At 54.6% G+C, this 17,512-nt stretch overlaps 1 protein-coding gene across 2 annotated transcripts; it reads left to right on the top strand.

Annotated features, from left to right (window-relative positions):
• The first annotated feature begins 2,193 nt into the window (after nt 1-2,193).
• On the top strand, nt 2,194-17,483 carry IL12RB2 (interleukin 12 receptor subunit beta 2). Of its 2 annotated transcripts, XM_039555741.1 has the most exons (17): nt 2,194-2,648; nt 5,006-5,071; nt 6,032-6,358; nt 7,221-7,335; nt 7,546-7,721; nt 7,910-8,049; nt 8,757-8,901; nt 10,612-10,691; nt 12,417-12,633; nt 13,167-13,367; nt 13,911-14,012; nt 14,091-14,246; nt 14,738-14,875; nt 15,191-15,287; nt 15,919-16,018; nt 16,284-16,711; nt 16,872-17,483. In XM_039555741.1, exons 2-17 carry the CDS (start codon nt 5,014-5,016, stop codon nt 16,918-16,920), a joined length of 2,529 nt encoding a protein of 842 aa, XP_039411675.1. In that variant the 5' UTR covers nt 2,194-2,648; nt 5,006-5,013; the 3' UTR covers nt 16,921-17,483. The 2 variants fall into 2 exon arrangements, with proteins under 2 accessions (XP_039411675.1, XP_039411676.1); XM_039555742.1 differs by lacking the exons at nt 8,757-8,901; nt 10,612-10,691.
• The last annotated feature ends 29 nt before the right edge of the window (nt 17,484-17,512 follow it).

Genomic DNA, 17,512 nt, shown 5'->3' with positions numbered 1-17,512 from the left:
AGGCTCGTGCAAAGCTGCAAAGAAGAGCCTGGGTCAGCAAAACCCTCCTGAAAACGTGGCAGGGCAAAACCAGCAGCAGCTGGAGCAGCCTCACAACAAAACTGGGAATAATCGTTCGAAATGGCGGGATCTGGGGGAGCCTCTCCCATCCCCGAGCCTTTGGGGGGTTTGGGGAGGAGGATGAGGATGAGGAGTCCTGCACAGGGCTGAGCTCAGTGGCGGAGACTGAAACCAGGCTGAGGAGCAGGTTTCAGAGCAGAGGATGTGAGCGGTGGTTTGGGTCCCACGAGGCTCCCCGTCAGTGTCAGCTTCCAAATGTCAGCTTCCCAGGGCAAATCCCATGAGAAAGGCATCGGGAAAGCCGTGGGAGCAGGGCTGGGATTAAGGAGCAGAGCTGAGCTCAGTGAATAGGAAACAAACCAAAAAGGTGATCTCACAGGGGAGATTCTCTGATTGCTGCTCAAACCAACCGAGAACCGAGCCTTTCCTCAACAGAGGGGAATTAATCTTGCCACAAGAATATTTAAAAAACCCCACAGTTTGAACCTCTGAAGGATACAGACGTCGATGCCTTTTGCGCATCATCTGATTTCCTAAAGCAGCACCGCTGGACCCAAACTCTCCCTGTGGGTCCTTCCTTGGCTTGGCCGTAGGCTCAGACGGAAGCAGAACAGTTGGATTTCCCAGGCTGAGTGACTCATTTCACCCTGCTGGGGAAGGCAGAGTCAGTGAGAGTCACCGGCACACACCGGGGATGGAAAACCAGCGGAGCCGCTGCAGAGGGGACCTGGAAACAGCCGCCCTGCAGGGAGGGACTGCTCACTCTGCTGCTGCAGCCGGCATTCGGCTCTGCCGGGCCACAGCTCCGGGCTCCAGGTTCCAAGGAAGCAGAGATAACACCAGAAGGAAGTTATGGAGCTGCTGGAAAAAATCCAGAGGAATCCACGGAGCTGCTCCAGGGCTGGAGCCCCTCTGCTCTGGAGCCAGGCTGGCAGAGCTGGGGGTGCTCACCTGGAGAGGAGAAGGCTCCAGGGAGAGCTCAGAGCCCCTGGCAGGGCCTGAAGGGGCTCCAGGAGAGCTGCAGAGGGACTGGGGACAAGGCATGGAGGGACAGGACCCAGGGAATGGCTTCCCACTGCCAGAGGGCAGGGCTGGATGGGAGATTGGGAAGGAATTGTTCCCTGGGAGGGTGGGCAGGGGCTGGGATGGAATTCCCAGAGCAGCTGTGGCTGCCCCTGGATCCCTGGCAGTGCCCAAGGCCAGGCTGGACATTGGGGCTGGGAGCAGCCTGGGACAGTGGGAGGTGTCCCTGCCCATGGCACGGGTGGCACTGGGTGGGCTTTGAGGTCCCCTCCATCCCAAACCATTCCGGAATCCAGGATTCTGTCACTCCCACCCCTCCCCTCCTCTCCCTCATTCCCAGCCGTGTCCCGGGCCGTGCTCACCGGTTCCCCCGAGCCCCCGGAGGTGACACCGCAGCCCCCGGGAGCCTCTGGCCGTGTCCCCACCCTGCAGCCTCGCTGCCCCACTCGGCGCTGCCGCCTCCACCCCCGACACGTTCGTGCTGCCGGGGGCTTTCCCAGCGCCGCCCGCAGCCCCGCAGACACCCCCGGGGGACAAGCAGGGACTCCGGACTTCCCCCGGCACCAGCCCGGGCACCGGAGCTGGCACAGCGTCCTCAGCTCCGCCGGCACCGCGACCTCCTGCTCTGCCTCTCCTCTCGCAGCCAAGAGAGCCAGGAGGCACCAGATTGAAGGGACAGCAGGTTTTCCTCATTGTTCATCCGCACCGCCGGTTTTCTCCTTTTTTTTCTGGAGCTCTGTGGTCAGCAGGAGTCAGCGAAGAAGGAATCATAAGAAGAAGAAGAGTTAGGTGTTAAAAATTCAGGGAAAGGGGAAAGGAAAAATAAAAAAAAAAAGAGGGAAAGGAAAAAGAAAAAAAGGAAAAGAAAAAGAAAAAAAAGGAAAAGAAAAAGAATAAAAAGGAAAAGAAAAAAAAGGAAAAGAAAAAAGGAAAAGAAAAAAAGGAAAAGAAAAAGGACAGAGAAAAAAAGAGAAAAAGGAAGAAGTAAGACAAAATAATAAAAAAAAAGAAGGAAAAGGAAAAGTGAAAAAGACAAAGCAAAAATACGAAAGAAGAAAAGAGAAAGGGGGAAAAAAGAAAAGTGAAAAAAGATAACATGTAAAGGAAAGAAAATTTAAAAAAAACCCAAAAGCATTTTTAAAAGGAGAAGAAAAAGGAAATGAGAAAAAAAATAGAAGAAAGAAGGAGGCAACCGTGCTTTGTGGAGGGTGACGGACTGGTGATTTCCTCCTGCCTGTCACTGCAACACAAAACTGATCCCCTGGGCATCCGATCAGCATCTTCCCTTAAAAACGTCCTGGCTGAGTGGAACGGCCCCATCCCGGTGATGCCAGCGGAGCGCCGGGAGTGAGCATTCCTGGGAAACCCGCACAGGCAGGAGGGCTGTGGATGGACGAGGCCGCGGCAGGAAAGGCAGGATTGGATTCCCTGGAACTCCTCATGGTGTCCCGGTTTAAACTCACCCGAATCCTGGTGCAGCCGCGTGGAGCTGGAGCTGTGCTGGGAAGGGCTCTGGAAAAGGGGAAGTGTCACGGGAACTGATGAAGACAGAGGGGAAACGAGAGGTAAAAGGAAGCTGTTGATATTCGGAATTTCGTGGGGTAGCAGCTCGCACGGCAGATTAATGATAATTAACGGCAGCTCTGCAAAGGAGCCCAGATGATGCTCCAGGCTTTGGGAGGGAGGGAGGGAGGAGAAGCAGCTGGAGGCTCAAAGGCAGAATTTGGGATTCCTGAAGGCTGCAAACTTTGTGCCCCCTCATTTCAAGAGCTGTCCCTGAAATACCTGTGCTGTGTTGTCCAAGGTAGAAAAAACCGATCATAATCAGCCAGGAAAACCGAGTTTATGTCATTGATGGCCCGAAAAGAGGAGGAACAACAAGAGAAGACACTTATTCATTAAAAGCTCTGTTAAATGTGGCAGTAGGTTGTGGGAGTGCTGAAAAAAATGAGAGAAAGCAAAAATCGGGTAAAAGAGAAGGTAAAATGAGAGTAGATGTGTCTCTGGACAAGCCCCTTGTTCCGAGCAAGGGAAACCGGGCCGCATTTTATTTTATATCTCCTCTCCTCTTCCTCTGCCTCTCCTCCCCTTCCCTTTTTCCTTTTCCCTTCCCTTTCCCACCCTTCCCCTCCTTTCCCGTCCCGAGCATCCCCCTGGGGCGGGCGGGGCCGGGGCTGCCGCACACGCGGGAGCTGCCGGCGCCCGGAGCGGCCGCGGGGCTCGGGGTGAGTAACCCCGGCCTGGGGAGCGGGGGGCGCCGGGGGACCCCCCCGAGCCTCCCGGGGCTGCGGATCCCCCGCGGTGCCGGGGGGCGATTCCTGGGAAAGGCGGCATCCCGCGGGATGCGGCTGCCTCGGGATGCTCCTTGCCGCGGGATGCTGCTGCCATGGGATGGTCACTGCTTTGGGATGCTCCTGCCCTGGAATGCTCCTGCCGCGGGATGTTCCTGCCCTGGGACGCTGCTTCCCCGGGATTTTCACTGCCCTGGGTTGCTCCTGCCCCGGGATTTTCCTGCCTCAGGATGATGCTGTTCTGGGATGCTCATTGCTTTGGGATGCTCCTTCCCTGGGATTTTTCATTGCCCTGGGATGCTCCCGTGCCTGGATTTTCCTGGCCCGGGACGCTCCGGGATGCTCCTGCCCTGGGATGCTCGCTTTCCCGGGGATGCCGCTGCCCTGGAATGATTGCATCCCGGGATGCTGCCCGCCCTGGGATGCTGCTGCCCGGGAATTCTCACTATCCCAGATATTCCCTGCACCCCGGGATGGAGCAGCCTAAGGAGTGCAGTGCTGAAGGTCCATCCTGCCGGAACACCGCTGTCCTCACCCCCCCGGCATTCCCCCACACCCAGCAGCTTCGGGAAAGAGCCCCCGGCCTCGGGCGGGATGGTCCCAAGGCTGTGGGATGACCTGAGGTGCCACTGTCCTCACTGAGCCTGGGGGGGCAGCCAGAGTGTGGGAAAGCTTCCCTAAAAACTCAGCCAGTGTCAGTAATCAGTGATGTGTAAGGTTTGGGGCACAAGAAGTGATTTTCTTCTGGCTGAAATGAGTGAGATGTTCCTCTTTCCACCGGTGATCGGCCGGCTGTTCCTGCCAGTTCTTGGAATGCACAACGGGGCTTTTTAGGGAGAAGTGGGGTCGAAAGGCAACTCTGGAGCTGTGGTGCTTCACGGCTGCTTTCATTTCGGAGCTCCGGGGCTGCAGTGACCGCCAGAGCCCCTGTGGCACATCCACGGGCTCACGGAGTGTGTGGCCTGTGGCCCTGGCGCTCTCAGCTGAGAGTTTGGAGATGAGAGCACAGACAGGCACAGGCTGTACCCCACAGACACCTCGGGACTGCTCCACCTCCTGCCTGGGACAATGTCCTTGCTGTATTTCAGTACCCTCCACACAGCAAGGCCAGTTTCCCTCACTGGTGTGCAATTTCCATCAGATTTCCCCCCATATCTCTCTCTGAGCTGGGGCTTGCTCCTCAGCAGTCTCCCATCCTCTGCTCGGATCACAGATTACGAGGCCGCATCTTCAGCGCTTCCCTGGCTGCACCTGTGACCGAAGGGTTCCAAGTGGGGCTGGTTTTGCCCGCAGACTCGGCTGTTTTGGGCAGCTGCGCTGTTCACGCAGCCCCCAGACAATTTCTGTTTAGTGGAAGGCAGAGCATTTCCCTGAAGAAGCTGGGCGCTGTGATTGCTCATCCTGGCACTTACGAATCACCTACAGAAGGCCCCACATGAAGAGGCTCTGGGCAAGCTGAGTCTCTGCTGCTGCAAGGCTGAACATCTGAGCCTCTGGATTTAAACAAAACAAGGGAATGTTCAGTGGAAAGCTCCCACGAAATGGGCATTTGGGGTTTTCTGAAGCACCAAGATCTGTACATAATATCTGCAGTCTTTAGGAGCTGGTAACAGGAATTTCTCTCTCTCTAGGCACCAAAATGCCATTTGCATGGATCGTGCCCTCAGCAATTTGGTTGGTGCTGCACTTCACGGCAGGTAAGAGGGGTTCCATCCTACAGAGCAATTATCTCTCAAATGAAGCACTCGGGCTAATTAAGGTGGGGGTTTTGCAGCTTCTACTCCAAGCCCAGTGAACATCTTCCTTCCTGGAGAGCAAAGAGTTGTTAATGAGTCATTGTTAATGACGGAGGTTGCTCGGGTTTTAGTTCAAGGTGGAGCTGTTGGTGATGTGAGAAAAGGCACCGAGACAGGCAGAGCTCGTGGACAGGAAAAAACCCTGGTCACAGAATTCCAGACTGGTTTGGGTTGGGAGGGAGCTTAAAGCCCACCCAGTGCCACCCCTGCCATGGCAGGGACACCTCCCACTGTCCCAGGCTGCTCCCAGCCCCAATGTCCAGCCTGGCCTTGGGCACTGCCAGGGATCCAGGGGCAGCCCCAGCTGCTCTGGGAATTCCATCCCAGCCCCTGCCCACCCTCCCAGCCTGGAATTCCTTCCCAATATCCCATCCAGCCCTGCCCTCTGGCACTGGGAAACCATTCCCTGGGTCCTGTCCCTCCAGGCCTTGTCCCCAGTCCCTCTGCAGCTCTCCTGGAGCCCCTTCAGGCCCTGCCAGGGGCTCGGAGCTCTCCCTGGAGCCTTCTCCTCTCCAGGTGAGCACCCCCAGCTCTGCCAGCCTGGCTCCAGAGCAGAGGGGCTCCAGCCCTGGAGCAGCTCCGGGGCCTCCTCCAGCAGCTCCACGTCCTTCCTGTGCCTCCTGCCACAGCTTTACTGACTCGGGCACTTTTTAATCCCCAGTGAAAGAAGGGTTCTGGTAGTTTTTACCTGGGGTTGTGTTGGTTTGTTGATGACAGAGCAATCCCGTGGCTGCTGATCCCAGACGACATCCCACGAGTTCCTGCACAGAGCCAGGAATTTTTCCATCACACATTCGGGGAGAGCACGGCACGCGGTGCAGATGGATCCCCGTCTGAGTTTGTTTTCCCGTTCCCTTGCAGAATCCTGCAGGAAAGGGGTGGTGGGGGCCAGCAGAGCTGCCCGTGGCACCGTGGGGGTCTGTGGCAATGGGAACGTGACAGCCAACACGGCCTGTGCCATCCGGCAGGGCACCAACGTCACCCTGTCCTGCCAGCTGGGAGCCCTGCAGGGAGCTGCCCCGTGCTGGGCCGCGATTTTCCTCAACAACTCCGAGCAAGTCAGAAACCAGGGAGGCTCAGTCAGCAAAACCTTTGCGGTCACTACCTACGGCAAACACACCTTCACGTGCAAAACCCTCTGTGGAGACAAGACCAGACTCGTTTGTGGAATCGATATCCAGTGTGGAAGTAAGGGAAATTAGATGTTAATTACTCCAGTGATGCCATGAAGAATTTTTGCCTTTTCTTTTATACCCCTGTTATACCTTTTACAGCTTCTGCATTCCTGGTGCTTTTTGCCTACATTCTTGGCCTTGTTTGTCAAGCTGAGAGACTCAACATTTTAGAAGCTTCGTAGCTAGGGATCAGTGTGCCCCAGACCCCAAGGTCCTCTCCAGAACACATCCTGTAAACCAAGATAGAACCATCCAGGGGAAGGCTCCTTGGGGAGGGGGGCTCACTGGAGCCTCTCATTGGGGAATCTTTGATAGATCTGCTAATTAGTAACGCCTATAATGTTATACCCGATCTTTGGGGACACACTCCGTGGGGTGCATCTCGATGCTTATGACCTGGGTGTGTGCACCTAAGGATCCTTAAAATAAATACCAAGGTAAAACCCCTTTTCCCCTTCTGACCCTGTCTGACTCTTGATTTTAAGACCAGGAAAAGGCACCACGGGTCCTTAAAGCTTCCCCGTGGAGGAGGGAAGCCCGTTAGACACCGGCAGGGGGTGGCTTTGTCCAGGACGGGTGCTGTCTGTGAGGGGCTCTTCCTATGGAAAATATTCCTGGCTGGAACTGAGCCACTGTGTTATTCCTGAGGGGAGAGAGGCTGAATAAACCTGCCTGCTCGGAGCAAACAACATCCTCCCTACCAAGCATCCCCTAAAAGATCTCCTACCAACATCTTTGAGGAAGAAACACTGAAGGCCGGGCTGGAGGGAGCTCTGAGCAGCCTGGTCTGGTTGGAGATGTTGGACTGAAGGACCCTTAAAGGTCCAACCCAAGCCAGGCTGTGATTCTGAGACTGACAGGAATATCTGTTCCAGATCCTCCAGATGAGCCCAGAAATGTGTCCTGTATCCAGCATGGGACACGGGGACATCTCACCTGCACCTGGGACAAAGGAAGGCTCACCTACCTCGACACTGCCTATGGAATCGAGTAAGTGATGGTGCTGGAAATATAATTAATACCTAATTATCCCCTGGAGTGGTTTTCTGATCATGCCCTGCAGCAGGGCAGCTCCCTCAGGGTTCAGCAGACAGAGGCTGTGCCAAGATATCCCTTTGGGAAGGGAACCCTGTCCCACACACCCGGGGTTCACCTTTCTTGCTCCACAGAAACACAGCCAAACCTTTCCTCCTGCTCCAGGCTCTCCAATGGGACAGACACCTTTTGCTTTCCAGAAGAAACTCCCAGTCAGGTGTTCGGCTCTCGGGCTCTGAGCAAGCTGGATTTTGACTCCAATTACACCGTGGTGGTCTCTGCCTCCAATAAATTAGGAAATGCCTCGTCCCAGCCACTCACCTTCATGCTAATAGACATAGGTAAAGCTCCACTCCCCACCTCTCAGCCTGCCCCAGCCCTTCGGGAAGACCTGGAAACATTCAGGGCACTTTAAAACTTGTGGTAAAATCATCCATCCAGCCTATACCAATAATCCTATTTTCCACCTTTCCCTCCAAGCTGTGCTGCCTCTCTGAGCCCCCTTTGCTTCTTTCTGTTTCGGTGCCAGTGAAGCCACATCCTCCCGCGTTTTCAGTGGAATTTGATGACTCTTCTGCCACCAACTGCACCTTTTCGTGGCACGACGAGGCACAAGCACAGCACTACAGGCTGAGATACCGTCCCCTCAGCAGGCACACCTGGAGCGTGGTAATCCTTTTGGGATTGAGGGAGTTATGGACCTGCTGGAGAGGAGAAGGCTCCAGGGAGAGCTCAGAGCCCTTTCTGGTGCCTGAAGGGGCTCCAGGAGAGCTGCAGAGGGACTGGGGACAAGGCATGGAGGGACAGGACACAGGGAATGGCTTCCCAGTGCCAGAGGGCAGGGATGGGTGGGATATTGGGAAGGAATTCCTGGTTGGGAGGGTGGGCAGGGGCTGGGATGGAATTCCCAGAGCAGCTGTGGCTGCCCCTGGATCCCTGGCAGTGTCCAAGGCCAGGCTGGACATTGGGGCTGGGAGCAGCCTGGGACAGTGGGAGGTGTCCCTGCCCATGGCCCACTGGAAGGGCTGTGAGGTCCCTCCCAACCCAAACCATCCCATCACTCTGTGAAGTTTTTGCTTTTACTTGAGAAGTGGCAAAAGGAACGTTTTTCTGGGAGCTGAGCAAATCACTCAAACAGAGATTTCGCTCTTGGCACGCAATAAGTGAGGGATTTTTCAGCTGAAGCCCTGCAAGCCCGACGATTCCTTGCATCATTCTCTGAGTTATGGAAGCTGCCTCAGATCAGGGTTTCCCTGTTGGTTTTTAAGCTGCTCCTGGCTGGGCTGCACGTGGCCATTTGCAATTCAGCCTCTCGCTGCCTGCAACCTTTGTTTCCTTGTGGGTTTAATATTCCACGTTCTGCATCCCTGTTGAAGGTTGAAAGCTTCCACAGGGAGGAATACCACCTGCAGGGGCTGGAGCCTGACACAGCCTACGAGTTCCAGGTGAGCTGCAGGATCCTCCGGGGGCGAGGGCAGTGGAGCGACTGGAGCAGGAGGCAGATGCACACCCCAGCAGCAGGTAAGGAGCCCTCCTGCCCCAAAGCCGGCTCTGGGGCCTGCATCCCACGGGAAACTCCAGCTCATGAGGCCAAACCGCTGCTGGGTGGTTTCGTGGGGACTCCAGATCCAGCCTCGGAGCCGAGAGAGAGAAGTTTCTGTAAGAAAATTGCTTTTTAACGAACCGGCGGTGGAGCCGTTCGTGTTTCTCGCGGAGCAGGAATTTCCAGAGCTCACGGAAGGATTTGGGGGTTCCAAAACCCTTCTAATTCTGTGATTCTCCACTCTCCTGCTCAGCTTTGGCTGCTCTTTTTTGTGAATTACTCGGAGCCGTGGGGCTGGTGCTGTTGTGACTCAGCCCATTTCCCATTTCCCATTTCCCATTTCCCATTTCCCATTTCCCATTTCCCATTTCCTACTGCGACAGCGGCACTTTCTGTAAGAAGCATTGATTATTGATCCCTCCCCCACCTCCCTCTCAGCAGTTTTCTCCCCTTCTCCTTGCACCCTGCGCTCGTGGTCATCGCTCCCACCCCGCCCCTGCTGCAGGAGGAGAACGAGAAGGTTTTTAGCTGATGGAGGAGCACTTGCTGCCCTCACACGAGGTGGCAGCAAGGGGAGGTTGCAGACGAGAAGCTCTGGGGGCATCAGCACCGCTCTTTGTTGGAAGTGCTCCACAAGTCAGCTCGCTGCAAACCCCAAATTAACACTTTTTCAAGGAGAAATTCCTTTTCCTGCTCCTTTTCGTGCGAGCTGCCAAAAACCTTGCCTTACTCATGTGGTTCACAGGCTTTCAAAGCCAGGCTGGAGGGCGGCAGATGCAATCCCATATTCTGATTTTTCTCTTTATCTCACCCTTCCCTAGCTCAGAGGGCTCTGGTTTTATTTCTGCTGCTGCTCCTGCTTCTCGTTTCTGTTCTTGTCACTCTTTGCAGTTCACACAGGACAAACTGCTCTGAACATCGCTGACAGGGAGGGTTTTGTGTCCTTGTTACAGCCCTGCTCCAGCGGGGTTTGTCCATCAGCTGCCCCTGCCCCAGCTATCAACAATCAGGATTTGAATTTGATGAGTTTATGCTGGTCAGGGTCCTTGAGGAGCCAAGCTCTGTCATTCTCTGTCACCTCAGCTTTCCTTACGTATTCCTCTCTGATTCTGGATTTCTGGAGCACATCCACCGGCCAGAGCTTCCCTTTAATGTTATTTTGGGACGTTTATTCAAAACATCAAGAGTTTCCAGTGAGAATTGTGGAAGGAACTGGGGGTTTAAGCTACCTCAGACAAGCTGTTAAAGGCACTTATTGCCTGGAGCCAGACAGGAAAATCCCACAGATCCCACAAGCCCCCTCATCCGAGGCTGCCTGTTGTTCTAGGACTGATGGAGCCAACCCCAAGGACCTTCATAAGCCTCAAATTTATGCAAAGACAGGAGCTAACGCTGTGCCTTTGATGTGTGGGTTTCCTTGGGAGCCATCCGGATTACTGAGGGCAGGATAAAGTCAGCAGCAGATCCAAACCCTTTTCCTTGGATTTATGGCTTGTTCTCCTCATGATCCCCATCCTCAAAGCAGCCAAAGAGCAGCAAAGGTGGATTATCACACCCTGCAGCACTTCAGGGGCATTTTAAAGCTTAAATTTAAATTTTCTCAGGGGTTTTGCCTCCTTTGCCTGCTCGTTGTTTGTTGGCTTCAAACCCCAGCCACTGCCACTGCTCCCCTTTTCCTTCCCCACCAGTGCCCACTGGGATCCTGGATGTCTGGTACCGGCAGCAGGACGTGGACTCTGGGCACCAGAACCTCTCCCTTTTTTGGAAGGTGAGTTCAGGGCAACCCCAGCAGAGGCAGGAAAGCTCAGCCAGGTGAGAGGGGAGACAAAACCCAGAGAGGGGAAACTCTGATTTTTAGGATTGCAGGAAAGGGCTGAACCCTGGGAGAGCACCTGGGTTTCACCAGGGACAGGGACATGGACCAAGAGTCCCCTCCCTGGGAGGAGGTTCATCATCACTTTTCTACCTAAAATTTCATGGAATGCCGGGATTATTTGGATTGGGAGGGATTTTGAATGTCATCTTGTTCCATGGGCAGGGACACCTCCCACTGTCCCAGGCTGCTCCAAGCCCCAATGTCCAGCCTGGCCTTGGACACTTCCAGGGATCCAGGGGCAGCCCCAGCTGCTCTGGGAATTCCATTCCGGCCCCTCCCCACCCTCCCAGGGAACAATTCCTTCCCAATCTCCCATCCAGCCCTGCCCTCTGGCAGTGGAAGCCATTCCCTGTGTCCTGTCCCTCCATCCCTGTATCCAAAACCCCTCTCCAGCTTCCCCAGCATTTTTGGGGTCTGGTGGGCAAAGCACATTCCACACAGAATTTGGGTTAAAGCCCCCCAGAGCTGGGTAAAGAAATTCACTGTGTTTCCCCCCCACACGAACGAGCAGCATGCTGAAAGTGAAAGCAGAAATTCTCGTGTGATTCTGTGACCCCAGAGGTTGTGGCTTTAACTTGAAGACCTTTATCTTGCAGCACTTTCTTTATCACGAGTGACTTCCTGCAGCATCATTCATAAAACAGGGTAATAAACTGCCTCGAGAGTTTTCACAGCAGCTTCAAAGCCAGGCTGAAACTCAGTACAACACCCTGCAGGAGGTGTGTCCTGTTCTCAGACAAACACCCCAAAAACCTCCAAAAAACGGTTCAACAATTTAATTCCAGCAGGTTTTCGGAGTGGTTCCAGCAGTGCCTCTGTCCTGGGGCGCTGCCGAAGCACCAGAAACTCTGCAAACATTTTGGTGTGTGCTTTGTTTTGTTATGACAAAAATCAGCCAAACAGATGAATTCATGTCATAGAAACCTCAGGAAACTGAAACTGGGAGTACAAGGGCAGGCTCCTGGAGAGGAGTTAAAGCCAGGGTGTGGTGTTACTGTCAGAGATGTGTGTTCTGAGAGGCTCCGTGTAAATAATTCTTTATGGGGGCTTTATGTAAAATCCAGGTTTTCCCTCCAAATCAAAACCCGCTCATTGTGACAAACCCAGCTGAGCAGTTCATAATCTTTTTTTTTCCCTCCCTTGTGAAAAGCGTGGCTGGAATTCAGCCTCAGGGCGGGATGTGTTTTACTGTCCCCAGCTGGAGGAATCAGCACCTCACAGCAAAAGAGCTTCACTAAACTGGAATTGAATGGGAAAAATAAATTCTGGAATGGTTTGGGTTGGGATGGACCTCAAAGCTCCTCCAGTGCCACCCCTGCCATGGCAGGGACACGTCCCACTGTCCCAGGCTGCTCCCAGCCCCAATGTCCAGCCTGGCCTTGGGCACTGCCAGGGATCCAGGGGCAGCCCCAGCTGCTCTGGGCACCCTGTGCCAGGGCCTGCCCACCCTCCCAGGGAACAATTCCTTCCCAATATCCCACCCATCTCTGCCCTCTGGCAGTGGGAAGCCATTCCCTGTGTCCTGGCTCTCCAGGCTCTCACCCAAAGCCCCTCTCCAGCTTTCCCAGCTGACAGCACCTTTTTCAGAAGACAGTGACAGATACGCTTTCCCCGCAGGCTCTGAGCAAGCCAGAGGCAGGAGGGAGAATCCTGGGATACACGGTGACCTTGGAAGCCCTGGACCACGGGAAGCTCCCAGCACAATCCCACCAAACCACCCAGACCAGCTTCTCCAGGGTGACCCCCAGGGTGGGCCACAGGATCACGGTCAGCGCCCACAACTCCCGGGGCAGCTCCCCCCCTGTGGCCATCCTGGCCCGCCCGGGCAGCCAGGGTAAGGCTCCTGCTGGCTCGGGGTCCCTGCGAGGGACAGCAGTGCTCTGCTCTGTGCCACACACCACGAACCCTTCCAGGCCCTCCACTCTCTGCTCCTCTCAGAGGAACCTCGGGCATCTGCAGATCCACTTTTCCCTGCACCCCCAGCTCTCCCAGCCTGGCTCCACACCAGAGGGGCTCCAGCCCTTGGAGCATCCCCGTTCCTCCTCTGGAATCACTCCAGCAGCTCCACATCCTTCCTTGTGGATCAGGGCAGGGTGTTGGGATGTGCCGTGACAGCACCTCCCAGGGTTTGGGATGGCACAGCCAAGCAGGGCTGGGGGTGTTCAATCCACGAGAAAAGACAGGAATGTGACTGTTCCTGTCAGCAAACCCTCCCATCATCACCTTTTCTTTAATTCGAGTTCATTTCTATCCTTCTCACGGTGCCAAAGTGGATGGGACCCAGTAAAAACCACACATCCCATTTAATGGTTCGATTGAGGCTACAACAACTTTGTGCTGACCGCGGTTTTTGCTCTCCCCTGTAAGATCTGCCCCCTCCTCAGCGAGTCTCTGCCGTGGCCCTGGGGAACAGCAGCATCCTGGTGAGCTGGAGCCCCCCCCTCGGATCCGCCGTGTCCGTGGGGGGCTATGTGGTGGAGTGGGAAGAGCCCTGGAGGGAGCCACGCCTGCAGCCCCAGCACAGCTGGGTGAAGCTGCCCCCGTCCCACCTGTCCACGGTGCTAGCAGGTAAATGCCACCCCGGCCTGGGACACCAGCAAAGCACCAGCTTGGTTTGGAAGTATTTGAAGTGACAAGTCAGGTTTGAATTTGGCCTCCAAATGGAGCAGCTGGGGCTGGTGGGAGGTGTTGCTGCCATGGCAGGGATGGCACTGGATGGGCTTTAAGGTCCCTCCCAACCCAAACCAGTCTGGGATTCTGTATTTCTGTATTTCTATAATTTTTACTAAAATCACTTCCAGGGATCCAGGGGCAGCCACAGCTTCTCTGGGCACCCTGTGCCAGCGCCTTCCCACCCTCACAGGGAGGAATTTCTTGCCAGTATCTCATCCAACCCTGCTCTCCGGCCGTGGGAAGCCATTAGTTTCCAGTTTAATGCCCAGTAAGGCTCTGCTGGGCTCAGTAGATCAGAGGAAATTTCTTTCCTTTCTTTATGAAAGATCTATCAATAATCACAAGATTTATCTCAGATCTAAGCAGCTGATGCAATATTTCTGCCCTGGCTGCAAATCCTTGAACAAGCAACTCTCCCATTGTAATTTCTCTCTCCAGAGCACATCAGAGATAACGTCTGCTATCAGATCCACGTGTCTGCACTTTATCAGGACAGAGCTGGACAGGCAGCATCAGTCAGGGGAAACTCCACAGCACAAGGTAAACCACAGGAACGCCCTCCCAGGTGTTTTTAAGGCATTTTAAGCTCAGCTCTAAAGTCAGTCCTGTGTCTTGCAGCCCCATCAGCTGGGCCCCAGATGCTCACAACCCCCTGGGCCAGCGGCGTCCTGGTTTCCTGGGAGGAGATCCCAGCTCCCCAGCAGAGGGGCTGCATCACTGGGTACCACATCTACCTGCAGAGGAGGGACAGGCAGGGCCAGCCCGAGGTCCATGGTGGGTGCCTGCGGGCTGGAAATGCTTCTCCTGTTCCCCTTTCATCACTGACAGTCCACAGTGGGATCATTCTAAGTTGCTTTCAGTGTGAAACTATCAGATTTCTCCCTGCTTCTTCTTCCCCCTGCTCCTCTTATTCTCCCTCCTCCTCTTCTTATTCCTCTTCATCTTATTCTTCTTCCTCTTCCTTCTCCTCTTATTCTTCTTCTCATTCCTCCTCTTATTTTTCTTCCTATCCCTTCTCTTGTTCTTTTTCCTCTTATTCTCCTTCCTCTTTTTTCCTTATTCCTCCTCCTCTTCCTCTTCTTTCTCTCCCTCCTCTTTTTCTTCCTCTTCCTCTACTTCATTTCTCTTCCTCCTCTTTTTATTCTTCCTCTCCTCCTTCCTCTTCCTCCTCCTCTCCTTCCTAACTTTATTCAGAGCCCCATTCCAGCTGAAGGCAGTAAAATCCCGTGCCAGGCTCTCCATTTCCATCCCCGTTTTCCCTCCAGCCGTTCCTGCCGGGAAGGCTCCTTGCTCCCTGCACATCCCTGACCTGGAGCCAGGGGAGCACCACGACCTTTGGATGACGGCGGTGACCGCGGCCGGGGAGGGGCCCCGGGGCAACAGCGACAGCGTCTGCCTGGAAAGTAAGGAACCAGTGCCAGGGTGCTCCTTGCTCTTGGATCCTCTTTCCCACAGATTGGGAATGCTTTTCCTGCTCCTCTGAAATCACTGGAGCTCTCCAGGCGTTCTGAAGATCTCTTGGTGTTCTTCAATTGCTAAAAATTTGTAGTTCCAGCTGGTTTTAAGATGTGCCATCTCTTTCGTAGCCTTTAAGCTCCCAGTGCTGTGCCGAGCTGTTTCCTTGGAGTTGAAGGGTGGTTTATTTATGGAACACAGAAAGATTTGGGATTTTTTTCATCTTTTTGATGGAGCTGAATGGTGGCTGCTCTGCATTTCAGGTGCTGGGGGCTGGGTCACTCTGGTGCTCATCTGCAGCTTCTGCAGCTTCTTCATCCTCTCAGCCTGCGTTTGTTCTGTGCCTCCAGTGAGGAAAGTGTGAGTGGATCCATCTGCTGTGTCCCAATAAAAGTGGGATGGTTATCAGAAGGGATTAAATCCCAGACTGGCTTGGGATGGAAAGGACCTCAAAGCCCACCCAGTGCCACCCCCAGCCATGGGCAGGGACACCTCCCACTGTCCCAGGCTGCTCCCAGCCCCAATGTCCAGCCTGGCCTTGGGCACTGCCAGGGATCCAGGGGCAGCCCCAGCTGCTCTGGGCACCCTGTGCCAGTGCATTTTAAAAATCTTTTCTCCTATCTAATCTAAATCGACCCTCTTTTAGTTTAAAACAATTTTCCCTTATCCTATGGGATGGCCATGCCCCTTCATGAGCATGGAACAGCGAGGATTGTTCAAAATGAAGGTTTCAGAGTACAGGAATGATAATAAAAACACGCTCTGAGCTTAAAACAGCTGTACTCCACAGATAGGTGAATTTTTACCCAGATCTTAAAACCAAACTGAATGGCATCAATCCTTGGGAATTATCCCCAGCCAGCTGAGAGCTCTGCAGGTCTCTCTGCGGGGAGATCCACAATCCCACCTGGGTTAATTCCACACCCAAGGAGCACAAGGGTGCTGCAGGTCTCACCATTCCTGTTTTTTATTGCATTTATCCCCCCTGCAGATTCCAGGCGCTTTTCTCCCTCCTCCTGCCGCAGTGGCAGAGCAAAGCCATTCCCGACCCTGCCAACGCCACGTGGGCCAGGAGCTTAACGGCTACCAAGGTAAATTAGAGGGGTTTTTCATTCTAATCCCACAACCTTCATTAAAAAAAAGCCATTGGAGCCATGCGAGCCAGTAATCTCCTAAAGCAGCAAATCCAGCAATCTCTGGCAGCGGATAATCTCCCTTGGAGCAGACTGGAGGATGCGCTGGGCAAATTAAACGCAACAAGAACGCAGAGATGTTCCATTTTTAGCAGGATGAGCGGCTGCGGGGAGGGAGTCCCAGGAGATCCATGCCGGGATTCATTCCGTGTTCCCCCCGCAGGCGGAGCTGAGCGCTCCCTCCAGCCCCTTCCTGCCCAGCGGCTTCGAAGAGCCCGAAACGACCCCGGTGGAGGAAACCTTCGCGCACCCCGAGCCCCCCGTGCCTGGGGACAAGCTGCTGGTGGGCAGCGCTGGCAGCAGGGGGCACGGGGACTGGGCACAGGAGAGCTCGGGGGAGGAGCAGCAGCTCCCTGAGCTGTACCAGAGGCTGGTGGCGGAGGCGATGGAGCCCCCGGAGCCCGTGTCCGAGTACATCTCCAACCCCGGCACCTCCGCCCTGCCCCCGGAGCCCGACACTGCCCCCGACCCCCCCGAGCCCGACTGCAGCCCCCTCTCCGTCTTCCCAACCACATTCCTGACTCCTGCCCTCTGCTGCGAAGGGAATCTGACGCTGGATAGAGTGAAACTGAACTGCAGCTCCTTCCCAAGGTAGGCGGAGGGCGATGTGAGCCCGGCAGGAATTTTGGCACTTTACAGAGTATTTGTGTTTCAGTGCGAGCTCAGCCTGAATGTTGGCACTTTACGGAGTATTTCAGTGTGTTTTGATGTGAGCCCAGCCTGGATTTTGGCACTTTACGAACTATTTCAGTGTTTCAGCACAGCCAGTCCAGTCAGTCACACGTGACGCCTCCAAGTGACAAAACCCTTCCCAAGTCACTCCTCACCGTAGGACACGGCTGCTCCTCTCCCACAGCACACTTTGGAATCAAAGGCACAGCTGGGAATGCCAGAGCTGGATTTTGGGAACCCCTCGCACAGCCTGGGCTGCCTCAAGCCCTGTGCCACAGCCTGGCCACGAGTGGCTCAGCCTGGCTGGGCCTAGCCCAGGATCCAAGCTGGAAAACATTTCCTCCATAAAGAGAAGGAACTGCAAAAGAGAAGGATGGAACAGCTCAGACCCAGGATGACAGCCGCAGCTCTTGTTCCTCCGCTGGCACCAAGCCACAGCGTCCCAGGAGACACCAGAGCCATGAGGGACACAGCACCAGAGCCAGGCTCCCTTCCTGCCTCAGTTCAGGGGAGGAAAATTCCTCACCAGAACTAAAAGCAGCAGGCAGCACCTGTACTCAGTCAAATGGATCGTCAAGAGGAATTTAAGTGATTTATTGGAGTGTTCTAATTACAGGTTGGAAGGGTGTTACACATTTAATGACTTTGTTTACGAGATACGTGTATATAAATAAAATGTTGGAAATCTGAACTTGGCTTCCTGTTGTTTTCTCTGGTCAA

The sequence above is a fragment of the Corvus cornix genome, chromosome 8 (genome assembly GCF_000738735.6).
Source record: "Corvus cornix cornix isolate S_Up_H32 chromosome 8, ASM73873v5, whole genome shotgun sequence".
NCBI lineage: Eukaryota > Metazoa > Chordata > Aves > Passeriformes > Corvidae > Corvus > Corvus cornix.
This window is presented reverse-complemented; position numbering and strand designations above follow the sequence as displayed.

Coding starts and splice junctions, on each gene's coding strand:
- IL12RB2 (XM_039555741.1), top strand. CDS start 5,014: ATGCCATTTGCATGGATCGTGCCCTCAGCAATTTGGTTGGTGCTGCAC. Junction 6,359..7,220: donor AATCGATATCCAGTGTGGAA/GTAAGGGAAATT, acceptor TATCTGTTCCAG/ATCCTCCAGATGAGCCCAGA. Junction 13,368..13,910: donor CCTGTCCACGGTGCTAGCAG/GTAAATGCCACC, acceptor TTCTCTCTCCAG/AGCACATCAGAGATAACGTC.